We start from the raw sequence: 17,508 nt of genomic DNA on the forward strand, positions 1-17,508 counted from the left end.
AATATGTGTTTATGATATTTTGAACCAGTTACGTTTTTACTGAAATATATATAAATTCGTTGGTTGTCTCAGTTTGGTGCCTTCATCATAGTTATAGTAGACATCTTAAAGGTTATTTCAAAACTGGAATCTTCTGGAAACGATTTTTGTAGAATTAGTTATGATTTTCGAAAGTCATAGGTCTGCTGCATAAAATTGTCTGGGAAAAATCATATAATCAGTTGCATTTATATATCAGCAAAAGAGTAACATTCCAGGCATAAAATCAAACCTTTATGCACAAGTCCTAACATTTCCTGGAACCATATAACTGAATGTCTGAATTGCATCAATTTTGCAATCAACTTAAGGCAAAAGATTGACATTGAAGGTAGAAAATCAAATCAAAACAGCTCTGGCTAATAACACCTTTAAGTTTATCAGGTTTGCAGATTGAAAAAGAAAACTATAGTAACTAATCAGAGTCGGAAGTTTCTCCATTGTGCTGCTCTAGATACTGAGGCTCATTGCTATTAGCAATGCTCTTCATCTTTGAGTCACCAGTAAACATATCATGGCGTCCTAAAACAACAAGATCCATAAGCTTTCTCCTTGCATTATAAATCGGATTTGGGTGAATCAAACACCCTTTTTCATAAGCTTCTCTCAGAAAAACAGTGAGCCTCTTTGTTGATGCTACATACTGGGATGAGTTTGAATCAAACAACTTTCACAAGGTTCTTGTACTTATCCATTAATTTCTCAAACGTGGGATCTCTGGCTCTTGATGCTACATACTGGGATGAGGTTGTTTTCAACCAAATGCCCAAAAACCGATCGTAGGGCTGCTTCATTATCAATCTCATAACTTGAGTACCCATCTAAACTCAAACAGTTCTATATCTAAGCTACCTTTCAGACACAATCTACCTCCTACAACTTATATCCCTTTAAACACCGAAGCTCGGCCTTCTCGAAACAAAACCAAATCACTAAGCTGACAGCAAAACAAGTCCCATTCTATATATGAAGATCAAAACCTAAATAAGTCCAGACAGGCCAAAACACACATAACCCAATGCCTAGGACCATAACAAGTCTTAAGACATTTGATCAAACAAAAGCTAATCAATAAAAGCAATCACCAATCACATTAACAATAAGCTTAATCAAACAACGAATAACTACCTGATTCCCTCACAAAAAAAGTTTCAATCTTTACGATCCCTCTCCTAAATTTGAGCTATAATCCATGCAAAATCGAAACCCTGCAACACAACAAAGGCTTCAATCAGACCCAAAATAGAAGCAGAAAGCACAAATCAACAACAAAATCAAACAAAACGAATACCTGGGCACAAAGGAAAGGAATAAAGGTGAGAGCTTTGGACCCAAATGTTGAATTTGGGGGGTGTTGGGAATTGGGTAAGATCGAAAACGCGGGATTAGGTCAAAGATAGAAATGGGTGAAATTTTAATTAACGTGAAGCGATAGGGATAGGAATTGACAAAGAAGATGAAGAAGGTTGACGTTGGTTTCTTGTTGGGAGAATAATGGACGCGAGAGAGAGAGAGAGAGAGAGAGAGAGAGAGAGAGAGAGAGAGAGAGAGAGAGAGAGAGAGAGAGAGAGAGAGAGAGAGAGAGAGAGAGAGAGAGAGAGACGAACTTCTCAAAGCTTCGTTTAGGTTTAATGTAATTTATGTCCTAATCTGGACAGGTCCCTCCTCAAAAATTCAATAGAGGGTTTGATCGATTATAAGGGATGGATCTATACAGACTTGATCTAAAATGGTCTGGAAAGCTAACAAGATTCGATAACAAAGATCAATAGAACATTGATGACCCTAATTTGATACATACCTTTTGAACAGCTGAGAGATTCCAATGCAAGTCAGTTCGTGTTCTTCCCCATTCACAGAGAGAGAGAGAGAGAGAGAGAGAGAGAGAGAGAGAGAAATCAGACCACTTAGGGGGTGATTTCTGATAGGGTTTGGTATTTATACCAAGCCCTTTAGAATTCCTTAAAATCAATCCTCTCATAAATCATTCAAAATCAGTGGAGTTTCGAATACCACCCAGTTTCGTATGATTTTTATAAATCATAATTGAATACTTCAAGATTTGAAAGGAATTTTTAAAATCGTGATTGAATACGTGCCGATTTTAAAGGATTCTTGAAATACAACACAATCCCACAGACTCTTGATTCAATACACCCCCTTAGCTGAGTGCAGATGTAGAAGTTAGTTTCTTTCTTTCTTTCTCTCTCTCTCTCTCTCTCTCTCTCATCGAATATGGTTGGTTTTAGTTTGTAAAGCCTGTTGATCAGCTATACCTATATGTGTTTATGGGACCATATAAAAATATTAGGAATACCGAAATTTCATCAATTTCAATAGTTCTAAGACCATCATTTATCAGTACCTGAAATTATAATAATCACAAGCTAAACCATAAGTTTAGTTTACAAGAATTTAAATTCCATAAACTGATATTTTAGGCATCAAAGTTAATCTTCCTTGCCATAATCTCACATTAGTCTATTTACCGGGAATACACGGGCCTTCATGAATCCTAGAAAATTTGCAATTTTGCTTATAAAAATGGGTTCAGCTGCTATACATATATGTATAACATACAACATAGTTTTGTAGGCAAAAGGAAGGAGCACGTGAAATGCACGATATGTGTGGAGTAAAGATTTTGGCAGAAATTTATTGTATGTATGACATACAGCCGCGCACAACAGATTTATCCTATAAAAATACCATTTCTCAAGTGACAGAAAAAAAGTATCAGAATTACCTTGCCAGACGCGCAGCTCCACGGCCATTGTTTTGGAATATGTAAGAAATCTTAGGAAGGCTAACCTTGTATCCACGGTACATGTCGCTACAGGTTAAATGCATATATTAATTGAGATATATGAAATTTATTCGTTTATATATGGCACTACTAGTGTTTCAGAACTGTTTAGATCCATTACAATCAGTTGAGCAGTAGCATTTGTCATACATCAGCTAAGAATATCGACATGCCCAAATGAGTAGTATATTCGAGTGTAGTATAGCTCAAAGAGAGTGTAGTATTACTTGAACTCCATGCTGTGGACGAAGTGTAAGAAACTGAAAAGGTGAGTGGACGAAGTGTAAGAAACTGAAAAGGTGAGTGGACGTAACCGGGGGAAAGGGTAAACGAGTAGTGTTGTAGAATCATTGAGAGAGCAATCATTGTTTCATTGAAGGCAAAGTTGATTCCCGCACACGTTCTAGGTCCCATTCCAAAGGGTAAGAAGGAACCCATGTTATCATTAGTAGCTTTAGCAACCCCTTCAGAGAATCGATCAGGTTTGAAAAGTACTGCATCTTGTCCCCATAATTGAGAATCATGGTGAAATGCTAGAGCTGGGATAAGCAGTTCAACATCTTTTGGAACTAGGACTGCTCCCAGTTTAACTTCTCTTGCAACTTTTCTTCCAACTAAATTAGCCGGAGGATATAACCTTAGAGTCTCATTAATGATCATGCTCATCTGCATGAAGCAAAATATAAGAAGACGAGATGAAACAAAGATTAGTAAACTAACTTAATTGTAGATATATATATATATAAATTCTCAGATGCGGACGTCCGGACAGTCCACACCGTGAGGATTCAGCGATCCCGGCCACCGGCGATGTACAACGAAGGCACTGACCAGCACAGTTGCACTCCCCTCCTCCTGGCGCTCTTGTCTGTGCCGGTCGGAGCTGCAACGCTAGCCTACGGCTGACGGAATCTCGAAATCTCCGCACGGTGCCTAAAAACTTAAGATTTCGAGATTTCGGCCACTGTGGGCCGGCGCTGCAACTCCGGCCGGTACAAACAGGAGCACTGAGAGAGGCGAGTACAGTTGTGCTGGTCGGCGTCGTCATTGCGCATCGCCGGTGGACGAAATCGTCGAATCTGCATGGTGCGGACCGTCCGGACGTCCATAGTAGAGACATAATATATATATATATATATATCAAATGTTCTTGGCTACAGACGTCCGCACGATGCAGATTCGCCGTTTCCGTTGACGGCAGGCCGCAACGGCAGGGTGGACCATGACAGCTACACTACCCACCTCCCGTCTGTGCCGGCCGGAGCTCTATCGTCGACTCACGGTAGTCAGAATCTGCAAAATTCAAGTTTCTGGGTAGATTCTAGCGATTGACCCATTCTGGCCGACATAGATCGCCGATGAAGCTCTGGCCGGCACAAACGGGACCATTGGGAGGGAGGGAGTGTGGTTGTCATGGTCAATCTCACCGTTGCCGGAAACAACGAATCAGCACCGTGCAGACTTCTGCACCTGAGAAATTCATGTATATATGTGTGTGTGAGATTTTTTATTAATTGATTTAGAGATGTTCTTACTGTTTTGAGTTTGGAAATGCCATCAGAATTTGGAGTTTGTTTGTCAAATAACTGCAGAACCTCCTTTCTTGCTTCCTCTTGCCAATCAGGATGTTGTGCCAGAAGTAAAACAGTCCAAGAAAGCAAAGTACTAGTTGTTTCCTGTCCAACAAAGTATAATGCCTTGCACTCTTCAACCACAATATTTAACGAAATTTTCTGATTGTCATTGGTGTCATGATGAGCCTTCAAAAGTAAGCCAAGAAAATCACTCCCAAAGCTCTCTTCTTCCCCGCTGGCTGCCTTTTGCTCTCTTTTCTTAACAATCTGCATTATAGAGTCTTTTATTTCTTTGTCAAGTTTTTCTGCTTCAATTTCATCACTGGTTCTATAAATCTTTCTGCAGTTTGAATGAGAAGTGACATTTATTAACCAGATTATGAACATTCAACAGCTATATAAGAAAAGAAAGAAAGATCAATTCTGGGAAGCTACCTCATGCCAGGAAACCTGATCTTATAAAGATTTTTGAATACTATGATGCTTAACTTCCTCAACATTTCAAAAATGTTTTGTCCTTCTATGTAGCTGCTGCCAAATGCTGTCCTGGCTATCACTTCTGAAGTCAACAGTCTAAATTCTTCAACCATATCAATCTCTTTTCCTTGGTGATATTTCCACCTTCCTACCATCGCCTCAGCACTGGTTGTCATGTCTTGAAACATAGCCTTGAAACAAAATATGTATACCATCATACAACTACCAAGTTAAATCTTGCTTTTCTGAGAACCTCACATAAATTTAAGTTGTCAATTTAAACATATTGATCTTAGTTTGAGAAGTAACCCACAGACATACAACTCATGGTACCAAAACATATTGTCGACTATGAAGAGTAACTTACTTTTAAGCTCTCTCCATGGAAGGCAAGGTTGGCCAGCTTTCTCAACTTGGCCCATTTTTCATCTGCTGCCATGACAAGGCTATCATCTCCAAATAGTTTCTTCACAAAGACACTAGGCTTTTGTTTCGGAAAAACTCCATCTTTGTTCATGAAGATCTGTTTGCATAACTCAGGTTCTGTAACAACCAAAACTGGTTGAACACCATACCATATAACAAAATTCTTCCCTGTGTAACACAACTTTAGACCAAATTAAAACATCGAACATAGTTTGATAAGAAACTACATTTAGTTAAGTGAAACTATTAGGTTCGTAAAATACCATATTTCTTGGCCCATGAGTGAATATGAGGATGAACTCGAGGATATATATCATGGGATAAACCTATGGGACTAAGCATAACTTCCTTTTGCATGTTGATAATTTCTTTGCCATTTCCATAGAAAAGTCTGTAAGGAGGACCTTTGATTCCCCTCAGACTCATCAGTTTCTGAATGCGAGTCGGAGTCCACCATAGTTTGTGGAACACCTTGATTAGAGCTGAGAGAAGAAGAAACAGTCCCAGAAACCGTAACATCATGATCATCGTTTATGTCATTGTTCTTCCAGCTTAGCCCGCTATTTGAGTTTGCTGGGTATAAATTGATAATTTTTTATACTGGACCGGCATCGGAGTATGGCAAATACAAGAGGCCAAGTTTGTCCATATCTTAATGACACTAAATGAATATGACATAGTTAATTAACGTGAGTGGGTTGGCATAAATTACAGTAAATTAAAAATGTCGGAGTATGAAAATTTATTATTTTAGAAAAATTATTATATTATCTGTAAGATCTAAGTCACCACATATTAATAACAAAAGTTTGTCCATATCTTGATGACACTAAATGAAGGAGTGCCCTGATCCAAATGATGGAAAATCTGAAGCCGGCCGGGTCTCACTGCTGTGGTATTCGGTGCTGGAGATCCAAATGATGTTAGGTTCCAGCGGGTCACATACGGTTCATGATTTCTAGCTATACATTGCCATCCCCCGATCCAAATACCATTGTCCACAAACAAAAAAAATATGTGACAAAAAAGAGTATGCCCTGGAGTAAGGTAGTTCATTATGATGTTATACAGATGAAAAATTCTCCAAAGAGTCTCCTAACCATAACAGGCCGGTAAGCAAATGACCGGTGTGTCAGTTGAATACCAATGGCTATGTTTCTTTCATAGGCTATACTAGTATGCTATGGATGCATGGAATGCAAGATTTTGAGGAGAATTATGGTCTTCGCTGCTCAGAGTGAGTGTAAAATAACTTGAAGTCCATGCTGGGGACGAACTGTGAGAAACTGAAAGGGGGAGTGGACATAGGCTGGGGAAAGGGTGAAGGAGTACCGTTGTAAAATCACTGAAAGAGCGATCTTTGCTTCTGTGGTGGAAAAGTTGAGACCAACACAAGTTCTAGGTCCCATTCCAAAGGGTAAGAATGCAGCCATGTTGTTGTTAGTAGCACTAGCAACACCTTCGGAGAATCTATCCGGTTTGAAAACATTCACATCTTGTCCCCAGAACTGAGGTTCATGATGAAGTGCTAGATTTGGGACAAGTATTTCAACATTAGAAGGAACAGTGAGGTTTCCCAATTTAACTCCTTATCCACTCTTCGTACGAGGCTTATAACTGGAGGATATTGTTGGAGAGGAGAGATCCCACATCTAAGAAGTGACAAAGAAAATAAAGCTTATAAGTGGGTGAATAATAACCAATTGTACCGAGACCTTTTGTGATTAAAACCCAACACCTGTGAGGTGGCTAAGTTTGGACAATATCGGTACAGTTGGTCCACGGGCCACGCTTGTCGCTGTTTAACATGGTATCAGAGCGGGTCCTTCTCCAGTCGCGTTTGCGATCTTTTGTGGGCCCGAGTTGGGTGCCACTTTATCATGTCATCGGAGGATTTCCGATTGGATGGCCACTAAGTGTCGTTAGTTACTGGACCTTAGTTTCTTTCATCCCAGTATGTGGGATGTTAATCTGTCACGTGCAGACCTAAAAATTAGGTTGCACATGAGGGGGCGTGTTGGAGAGGAGAGATCCCACATCTAAGAAGTGACAAAGAAAATAAAGCTTATAAGTGGGTGGATAATAACCAATTGTACCGAGGACTTTTGTGATTAAAACCCAACACCTGTGAGGTGATTAAGTTTGGACAATATCGGTACAGTTGGTCCACGGACCACGCTTGTCGCTGTTTAACAGATATAGCCTCAGAGACTCATTGAAGATCATACTCATCTGCATGGAAAACAAAATATAAACAGCAGCTCAGGATGAATGGAACATTTCTTCTCCCATTAGACAAAGATATAACTGAGGACAGAGTTCTTATCCTTTCTTACTGTTTTCAGTTTGGCAAGGCCATCGGGATTTGGTGGTTGTTTGCTGAATAAATGCAGTACTTCCTTTCTCGCTTCCTCCTGCCAGTCCGGATGGAGAACCAGAAGAAAGACAGTCCAAACAAGCAAAGAGTTAGTGGTATCTTGTCCAGCAAAGTAAAACGTCTTGCACTCTTCAACCAATTCGTTCACCGAGATCCTCTGTTTGTTATCCGCATTATGGTGAGCCTTCAAAAGTAAACCAAGAAAATCAGTCCCAAAGCTGTCTTCTTCTCCGGTCACCGCCTCCCCTTCTCTTTTCTTAACAATTTCTAAAATGGTGTCCTGTATTCCTTTCTCAAGCTTCTCTGATTCTTTCTCATCACTTGTTTTATACAACATGCTGCAATTTTGAATTTAACAGTATTGAGAGGTAACAACACTCAGCAGTTGATATCATATAAGTTTATCTTCATTTAAGTAATACAGTCCACCATATAAATAATAAGATTCACAAGTAACTAAAGGAAAATCAATTCTTTCAATATAGAGGAAGGTACCTGATGCCAGGAACCCTGAAGTTGTGAGAGTTTCTGAATATCAAGGAGCTTAACTTCATCAACATGTCAAAAATATCCATCCCTTCTAAATAATTGCTACCAAATGCTGTCCTTGAAATCACTTCTGAAGTGAACAACCTAAAATGTTCACACACCTCAATCTCTTTTTCTTCATGCTTTTTCCACCCTTCAAGCATTGTCTCAGCACTAGCTATCATGTCTGGAATCATATTCTAGCAAAACCGAGCAGAATCACTTAGCAGATTGTCCTACAATTGCCCTTTCTTTTACACAGTTGAGATAAGTACTACTACCTAATAGTCTGCTACTACACAAATTTTTGCGAGGGTCAACAGTCACCAGTAAGTACCAAGTAGTATTATTTATTCACATACAAGTCAGGGATAAATGCAAGAAAGGAACTTACTTTTAAGCTGTCTCCATGGAAGGCATGGTTGGAAAGCTTTCTCAATTTTGACCATTTTTCACCTACTGCCATGGAAATGCTGTCTCCCAATAGCTTCTTCACATATATCTTTGTTGTTGAGAATCTCCTTCACTAACTTGGGGTTCATGCGCCACCTCCGGCGACTGCGGGTGGTGCTCAAGCGCCACTCACTGTGGCAGCGCGTGGGGCCCACGCGCCGAGCCTACGACCGGCGCGTAGCACGCCACCGCCGTCTCATTTCTCCTCCTCTCATTCTCCCCTACCTCCCCACCCTAAACCCTAAACCCTAAACCCTAAACCGCCTCTAGGCCACTCCACGCCCCCACACGCGCCTAAGGTGGCGGTGTTCACCATTCCATCCCCTACTCCGATCTCCTTCACAATTCATCCAAAACAACCCAAATTCACACAACAACAATCACAACATCCAATATTGTCGAAACCTCACCTATTCCCGGCCTTGGGAGCGCCAGAGCTCGTCGGAGAGCTTAGACCAGTCGTGTTGGGTTCGGTGAGGTGCGGCGAGGCTTCACGGCAGTGAGATGGATTGCGTCTTGCTCAGAGGAGGGTGGAGTCGAGCCTGTGAGGACGTTGGTGCCAGCGGTGAGGAACACGTCCCTCGGAGGTGCGAGATCGGCGCCGAAGGAAGAGAGGGCTCGGGGTGGGAGAGAGAGAAGAGAGGGAGAGAGAAAAGGGAGGCGCGGGTTTGAGGGGAGAAGAGGGTTTCCGAAAATGGAAACTCTACTTCTGAAAAGTTTCATTTTATACCCCCCTCCAAAATTGGAAACTAACTTCCGTCGTTAATAACTTTCACGTCCGACGACCGATTCGAACGCGTAATATGTCTACGAATTCGTATCGACGAGCTCTACAACTTTCGTGAATGAAGTTTTCGCAAACGAGTGACGGAATAAAAGTCGATACTCACGTCGCGGAAACGTAACGTTTTTCTAAATAAACGTTCCGATAATGTTTCCGTTTTCGATTTCCGATGTCGCAAGGCGACACAAACACATTTAATGAGTTTCACAAACTTTATAAATTTAAAATCAATCCAATAATCATTCAGGAAAAAATCGGGTTATTACAGTTTTAGGTGTGGGCAAGCGAAACATATGGCTAGAGACTACAACCGACTTCATCAGGGTAGACAGGAACATCAGCAGAGGCAGTTACCTGTGGGCCAAGCTAGAGTGTTTGCGGTGGGTCAGCGGGATACATGAGTAAAATGTACCTTATCTATTTTTAACTACCTTGCTAGAGTACTATTTGATACAGGAGCATCACACTCTTTTATTGCTAGCTCGGTAGTGGAGGTGTTAGGTTTGATTTCTACATCTCTTGGAAGCTCTTTATGTGTCACTTCACCTCTTGGAGTGTCTCTCGAACTGGAGACAATCTGCAAGGCTTGTCCTATTGCGATCGGAGGTAGAGAATTCTATGCTTCTTTGATAGTGATTCCGGACCACACCTATAATGTGATCTAAGGAATTGATTGGTTGAGGCCACAACATGCTTTGATCGATTGCTTTGACATGGTAGTGTTTTTCTATAGTCTTGGGGAGCCAGTTTTTCGTTATCGTTGCCTCAAGTCAGATAATGTCATGAGAGCAAGAGTCTTGACACATGTGGAGTCTGTGGATCAGGAAGTAGCTATCACAGACATTGTTGTAGTATCCGAGTATGGTGAAGTGTTTCAGGAGATACCGGGTTTACCTCCTCGGAGAGTTGTTGATTTTTGCATTGATGTTATACCCAGTACAATACCTGTGTCAAATGCGCCTTATAGGATGGGGCAAAACGAGCTTAAAAAATTAAAGATTCAGATAGATAGGCTATTGGACCAAGGATTCATTAGACCTAGTGTTTCACCTTGGGGAGCACCAGTGTTGTTCGTGAGGCACCGTCTAGCGCCTAGGCGGAGATTTTTAGAACCATGCTTGTTTGTTGTTTCCATGGATAAGTGTAAGGACCTTTGATTCCCTGAGAAGCCAAAAACTTCTGTAGGCGAGTAGGAATCCACCATATTTTGCGAAAGATGTTGAAGATTAGAACTACTGTAATAACCCAAATTTTCAATACCATTTTTTTTAATTTATCAGAAATTAAGGGAATTATAATTTGATTAAATTCACATTTTACGCATTTTATTTTGTCGTTGTTCGAAGTAGAAATTGGTTTCAAGAGCCAAATGAGTGTTATTTGATTAAGTTCATTTGACCCAAGAGTCGACTTTTAAGTTTTAATCCGTCACTCTTTTCAGGAAACTTTCTTCACGAAAGTCGTAGAATTCATCAATACAAATTCGTAGACGTGCAGCACGCGTTAATCAGATGTCGTATGTGGAAGTTGTTAGTAACGGAAGTTTGGTTTCCGATTTTGGAAATAATATAAAAGGAAGGAGAGGAGATTAAAAATCAGAAAATCAGTTTTTTTTTCAAAAAAAAATCAGCTCGGTTACTGTTCACCTGAGCTCGGGTACTGTTCACCCGACCAAAAAATCTTCTCAGGCCAATTTCTACACCATCCGACGTCGCCTCGTGTCGTGCCACCTATCAAACTGACGGGCTCGACGATCTCCATCTTTTAGGCTACGCCTTGCACTCCGGCGACAACCACACACGGTGCAGCAACTGCCGGAAGTTACTGCTGTGTCGGCGCCGCCTCCTCCGGCCACCATAACTCGAGATTCTTAGGGGGTTTTGCTTGTCTCAGTCCCAGCAACATTCCCAAAAAAGGAATCGAGCCAAATCGAAGTGTAAGTACCCGAATCAAGAATTTCAATTTCTAGGGTCTGTGAATAGTGCCGAATTTATGTTTTTCGTCGTTTGGACTATTTAGGCTTGGATTTAGACCTTGGTGTCAACTAGAAAGTTGTTGGAAATGTTGTTTAGGTTGTGGTGGTGAAATGTGGTGATGATTGGTGGCGGTCGGGAAAAAGTGACGCCGCATGAACAGTACTGTGAATAGTGTTCTGCAACAGTAAATGTGAACAATGTTTTTGGTAAAACAGTGAACAGTGTCATGACAAACAGTAACTGTGAACAATGTTTTGTTAAAAACAGTAAATGTGAACAGTGTTTTAGTTTAAAACTGTGATTAGTAAATCATGAACAGTGTTCTGTGAACAATGTTTTATGAACAACATTTAGTTGTACTAGAATCGTCACCTGGTATTTTAAGTATCATTTTCTAAGCATTTATCATGCTATTAGGTGACTGACGAAACAAGTGAAGAAATTACTTACAGTGTCGTGGAAGTTGCACGCAGGAAGGAAGGTGAGTAAAATCTCACATATTTGCGAATCTACCCTTGTGGAGATTTAAGATGTTGCAAGAGTTTTTAATATTGAATTACGACATGTATACGATATAGTGGATTACATATATATTGTATAAATGGTAATAAGTACATATATATATAGTTTTCTATATTATATACTGTTATGAATTCATTGGAATTGGTCATTTCGATGACGAAAATTAAATATTGAGCATGTGATTTAATTTGTACAATATGAGGTGTGATTATTGTACGTGGTTTTAACATGGTGTTTGTTAAAACATTTTGTCTTTGGACGTGTTTATGAAATATGACATATATATGATATAGCGGATTATATATATATTGTATAAATGGTAAATATGTACATATATATAGGTTGCTATATAATATACTGTTATGATTTTATCGTGATGATGTCATTTTGATGACGAGATTGTATATCAAGCATGTGATTTTGATTTGTACAATATGATGTGAGATTATTGTACGTGATTTTAACATGGAGTTTGTTAAAATGTTGATTTGTCTTCGGACTTGATTTTTGTACAATATGATGTGAGATTATTGTATGTGTTTGGCAAGTCGGAACCTAGCCTTTGGCCGGGCGAAAGTTACGATACAGTTAGAGCTCTAGTTTGTCTGCCGGAGTACTGCATGTGAGGTAACAGGTGGTTATCGGCTCATGAGTACTCATATTTTTGGATGTTGGGTAGCAGGTGGTTGCCCAATATCGGCGGTGTACTACGTGAGGGGTAACAGATGTGTACCAGCGTTCATTAGTACCCATATTATAAATGCATTTGGATAACCAGAAGGGTTGCCCAATTTCTCATAAGCACTTTCGTTTTCATATTTTGGACAACCAGACGGGCCGTCCATCGACTCATGAGTGCATTTATATTTGATGTTTTTGTGGATTTTCGTATATATTGATATGCGAGTTTTATTGTTGTTTTTACTCATACGAGCTGTAAAGCTTACCGGATTTGTGTTTACAATCCCGGTGCACCAATTTGATGGTGTAGTGGATACTACGCAGGTGTGGATTAGCTGGAATTGACGGACCGCTTAGAGGACTTGAAGATATTTAGTTCCAGCTTATGTGAGGATTTTGTGCTACTTTCTTGTGAGGATTATACATTTCTATTTGTTATAATGTCGAATTATAATTTGGTTTGTAATAATCGGTTTGACTGAGTTGTATTTTAAACTCAGAGATGATCCGCTGTGGCATTTTAAATGATTTCGATTCATTGAGATTGTTTTGGTGTTTAACGACTTTGAAATTTTGAGTTTTTATGCTCAAAATTTTAGGGTCGTTACAACTACGAGAGAGAAGAGCAACAGATTACTGATTGAAAAACTGGTTACAATTTCTTCCGAAGTCATTTTGTCTCTTCGAAACTAAACAGAAGAGAAAGCTGAAAGCGTCATTACTCTACGTAATGAAGCAACGGTTACCACGCTAAGATCAACCGCCATACTTGATCTTATTATTAAGTGGAATCAGATTCATCAGGCCCTTCTTAATTTGCTGCAATATTGGTCTTGAGTCTCTTGACTCTTGAACCTTTTTTTTTGAGGCAATGCGGCTGTATATAGAAACATGCACAGGAAGTTTTGGATCATATAGTATATTATTTATTTCCATGTGATAATTTTACATTTAGGACTCATCGCGTTGACAAAATCAAAGAAAAATAGAAAACTATTAGAGGTACACATGTAGAGTAGTGACTTCGAAGGAATAGCTAGAAGCCTAGAACCTCCCGTATACAAAACACAATAAAGAAGAAGAAACTATTTATGAGAAACGAATTTAGGGGGCTAATTTAGAAGAACAAATCAGGACGATGCCTTATTCCTTATTATTGTTCAATCAATTGCAGGTTTCTTAGCCAACATATATGTGAAGGTTTTTTGGATTACCTCTTCAGTCCTCAAAGTTCAGTGAGTGGAGCATTACTTGAACTCCATGCCGTGGGCGAAGTGAAATGGTCCTTAATGGTGAGTGAACATAACCAGGGGAAAGGGTGAAGGAGTAGCGTTGCAGCATCATTGATAGAGCAATCTTGGCTTCAAAGGTGGCGAAATTTTGGCCAACACAAATTCTTGGTCCCATTCCAAATGGTATGAACGTTACTATGCTGTTTTTTGTAGCTTTCGCAACTCCTTCAGAGAATCTTTCTGGTTTGAACAGTTGTGCGTCTTGTCCCCAGGAGTCAGGCTCATGATGAAGTGCCAGATAAGGAATGATCAACTCAACAGTAGAAGGAACAATGAGCTTGCCCAGTCTAACATCGTTTTCAAGTCGCCTCGCGCCAGTAACAGCTGGAGTATATAGCCTAAGGGATTCATTCAAGATCATGCTCATCTACGTACATAAATGAAAATGAATAAAGCCATGTGAGAGGATGTCAGGACGCATTTGATATTTGAAAAGCAAACAAGTCTCCCAATTAAGGCAAGCGGTGTAATAATGATCGAGTTCCTTACTGTTTTCAGTTTGGAAAGGCCCTCAGGATTCGGAATCTGTTTGTTAAATATTTGAATGACTTCCTCTCTTCCTTTCTCTTGCCAATCAGTATGAAGTGCCAGAAGGAAGACAGTCCACGAAAGCAAATTGTTACTGGTTTCATGTCCAACAAAGTAAAATGACTTGCACTCATCTATCAAATCGTCCACTGAAATCCTCTGAATGTTGTTGGTATCATGATGAGCCTTCAAAAGTAAACCAAGAAAATCACTCCCGAAGCTCCCATCTTCCCGATTCATTTCCTTGTCTTCTCTTTTCTTCACGATCCCCCTGATGGAGTCGCTTATTTCTTTCACAAGCCTATCTGATACAGTATCATTGCTGGTTCTGAAAAGCTTGCTGCCATATATATCAAGTGACAATCACAAATCTGAGTAGTGACAACTGTTCTCCAAGTACGTAATATATAGTACTTTGACTGTTGGAATTAATAAAAATGCGTACCTGAAGCCTGGGAACTTGATATTGAAATCATTTTTGAGTAATAAGCTTAATCTCATCAACTTATCAAAAATGTTCTTCCCTTCTACGTAGCTGCTGCCAAATGCTGTCCTAGATATCAATTCTGAAGATAATAATCTGAATTCTTCATGCACATCCATTTCTTTCCTTTCATCATGGCTTTTCCACCTGTCTAGCATCGTGTTGGTACTAGCAATCATGTCTGGAATCATATTCTGTTAAAACGTACAAAATTAACAATACCGCCATAGCACATCAACACATAAACCACATTCCATGGAAATGAGAGGAACGAATTATGAGTAACTACAGTAACAGCTTACTTTTAAGCTTTCTCCATGGAAGGCCTGGTTCGCCAACTTTCGCGATTTCACCCATCTTTCACCTTCCAAGTTTTGAAGACCATTCCCAAATACCTTTGTAAAAGTTCTGAAGTCGGGTTTCAGGTAGAATCCATCTTTATTACCGAGTATCTCCTTGCATAACTTGGCCTCCGTCACCACCAGCTGAGCCACAGTACCATGCCACTGAAGGTAATTCTTCCCTGTTTGCAAGTTGCAACACCAAAGTCTAATTTTATTCTTATACCTGCACAAAATTATAGCTGACTCGAGAATATGCAGATACATACCATACATTTTGGTCCATGCATGAACATGAGGTAGAACTACCGGTAATATGTTGTGTGACAAATCCAAGGGTCTGCTCATGGCTTCCTTGCTCAGGTTGGAGACTTCTTTGATATTTCCATGGAGAAGTCGGTAGCGAGGTCCTCTGATTCCCTGCGAAGCCATCAACCTCTGTACACGGTTCGGAATCCACCATATTTTGTGAAAGATTTTGAAGATCAAAGCTGCTAGAAACAAGAGACACAGAAAACTTGAAAGAGTAGCGATCACCATGCCTTAAACAAGAGAGACTTTTTTCGCTGTACCTCCTAGTTTAGAATCATTTGAATATATAGGCTGAGAGGCTTGAGCATATTTAGCAATGCTAGTCATTTAGTAGTCATATTAGAGCATCTTCAATAGATTCTCTAAAATATTTATAAATAGAAAAGTTAAATTCAAAATCTCTAAAAAAATTATGCTCATATAGCTTTCTTATCTTAAAATTTTCTTCATTTATTACAATATTAATATTTTACGTTCTTAAATTGTAATAAGCCACTTTTTTCGGATCGATTATTGGATTGTTTTTAAATTTATAAGTTTGTGAAATTCATAAATCGTGTTTGTGTCGCTTTGGGACGTCGGAAATCGAAAACGGAAACGTTATCGGAACTTCGATTTAGAAAAACGTTACGTTTCCGCGACGTGAGAATCGACTTTCATTTCGTCGCTCGGTTGTGAAAACTTCATTCACAAAAGTTGTAGAGCTCGTCGATACGAGTTCCTGGACGCATCATGCGTTCGAATCAGACGTCGGACGTGAAAGTTATTAACGTCGGAAGTTAGTTTCCGATTTTAGAAACTAGTATAAAAAGGACATTTTTCAGATTAGGGTTTCTATTTTTGGAAACCCCTCTCTCTCTCTCCTCTCACTCCACCTCTCTCCTTTCTCTCTCTCTTCCCCCGAGTTCTCTCCCTCTCTCGAAAAACCATCACCAGCGATCGGCCCCTCCGGCCGTCCGTGTCACACACCGCCAGTCCCAGGAGCACCGCACGGCTCACCTAAGCTACCTTGGAGCTCGCCGCGCCTTGCCTCGCCGCCGTGAAGCCGCGCTATGTCGTCAAAGTTGCTGTGTTCCCTCCGCCACTGTCAAGCTCACTCCGGCGACTCTCCGGTGCTCCCACGACTGGAACTAGGTAAGGGTTGATCGATTTGTGTGGTTCTGATGTTGTTGGTGTGTTTTTGGATAAATTTGTGGAGGATCGGAGGAGTAGGTGAGGTTACCACCGCCTTAGGCGGCGCGTGTGGGTGAGGGAGGAGACTAGGCACGGTGTGAGGCCGTGGGGAGGAAGAGGGAGAAGAAAGGAAGAGATTAGGGGCAGCGGTGGCGTGCTACGCGCCGGTGTTAGGATCGGCCCGTGGGCCCCACGCACTGCCACAGTGAGTGGCGCGTGAGCGCCGGAGGTGGCGCGTGTACTCAACTCACCGCCACGTGCGGCGTCGCGTGAACAGTGAATTCAAACAGTAATTTTGTAAAAATTTACTTTTACGTTCGGTGGATGTAAAAAGTGATTTACGTACTGTAAATGTAAATTTATTTTACGTACGGTAAATGTAAATATAACTTACGTTCAGTAAATGTAAATGTAATTTCGGAAGGCGAAATTGGTAATTATTATTTACTGAGACAGTATTTTACGAGTGAATAGTATGCATTCGTACAAAAATACGTAAACATTATGTATTCGTACATGAATACGTAATTGATATGTATTGTACATTAATACATGAATAGTAAATACATGAATGGTAAATCTCACATTTACGAATCTACCATTGCGGAGATTCAAGATTATGCAGAATTTTTAAGAATGAAATATGACATGCATATGATATAGTGGAATCTATATTTGTATAAATGGTAAATAGGTACATATATATAATTTGCTATATTATATACTGTCATGATT

At 40.1% G+C, this 17,508-nt stretch overlaps 2 protein-coding genes and 1 pseudogene across 2 annotated transcripts; all 3 read right to left on the reverse strand.

Annotated features, from left to right (window-relative positions):
• Positions 1-3,051: 3,051 nt before the first annotated feature.
• Positions 3,052-5,862, reverse strand: LOC126791487 (cytochrome P450 CYP749A22-like; annotated as a pseudogene).
• A 692-nt stretch (positions 5,863-6,554) lies between these two features.
• LOC126792435 (cytochrome P450 CYP749A22-like) lies at positions 6,555-8,996 on the reverse strand. The gene is given in 7 exon segments (XM_050518852.1): positions 6,555-6,907; positions 6,910-6,950; positions 7,523-7,554; positions 7,659-8,037; positions 8,195-8,427; positions 8,622-8,729; positions 8,928-8,996. Coding segments are annotated over 7 exon segments (1,215 nt in total).
• A 4,865-nt stretch (positions 8,997-13,861) lies between these two features.
• Positions 13,862-15,840, reverse strand: LOC126792436 (cytochrome P450 CYP749A22-like). Its single transcript, XM_050518853.1, has 5 exons — positions 15,558-15,840; positions 15,250-15,470; positions 14,909-15,141; positions 14,425-14,803; positions 13,862-14,302 (listed from the first exon to the last, which is right to left on the reverse strand). Exons 1-5 carry the CDS (start codon positions 15,826-15,828, stop codon positions 13,862-13,864), a joined length of 1,545 nt encoding a protein of 514 aa, XP_050374810.1. The 5' UTR covers positions 15,829-15,840.
• Between the last annotated feature and the right edge of the window lie 1,668 nt (positions 15,841-17,508).

Source organism: Argentina anserina, chromosome 4 (assembly GCF_933775445.1).
Source record: "Argentina anserina chromosome 4, drPotAnse1.1, whole genome shotgun sequence".
NCBI lineage: Eukaryota > Viridiplantae > Streptophyta > Magnoliopsida > Rosales > Rosaceae > Argentina > Argentina anserina.

Excerpts from the sequence above, each read along its gene's own strand:
- LOC126792436 (XM_050518853.1), bottom strand. The coding sequence starts at position 15,828 with ATGGTGATCGCTACTCTTTCAAGTTTTCTGTGTCTCTTGTTTCTAGCA. Across the intron at positions 14,804-14,908 it reads ATCAAGTTCCCAGGCTTCAG|CAAGCTTTTCAGAACCAGCA; the intron begins GTACGCATTTTT and ends TATATATGGCAG. Across the intron at positions 14,303-14,424 it reads GCCTTTCCAAACTGAAAACA|ATGAGCATGATCTTGAATGA; the intron begins GTAAGGAACTCG and ends TTATGTACGTAG.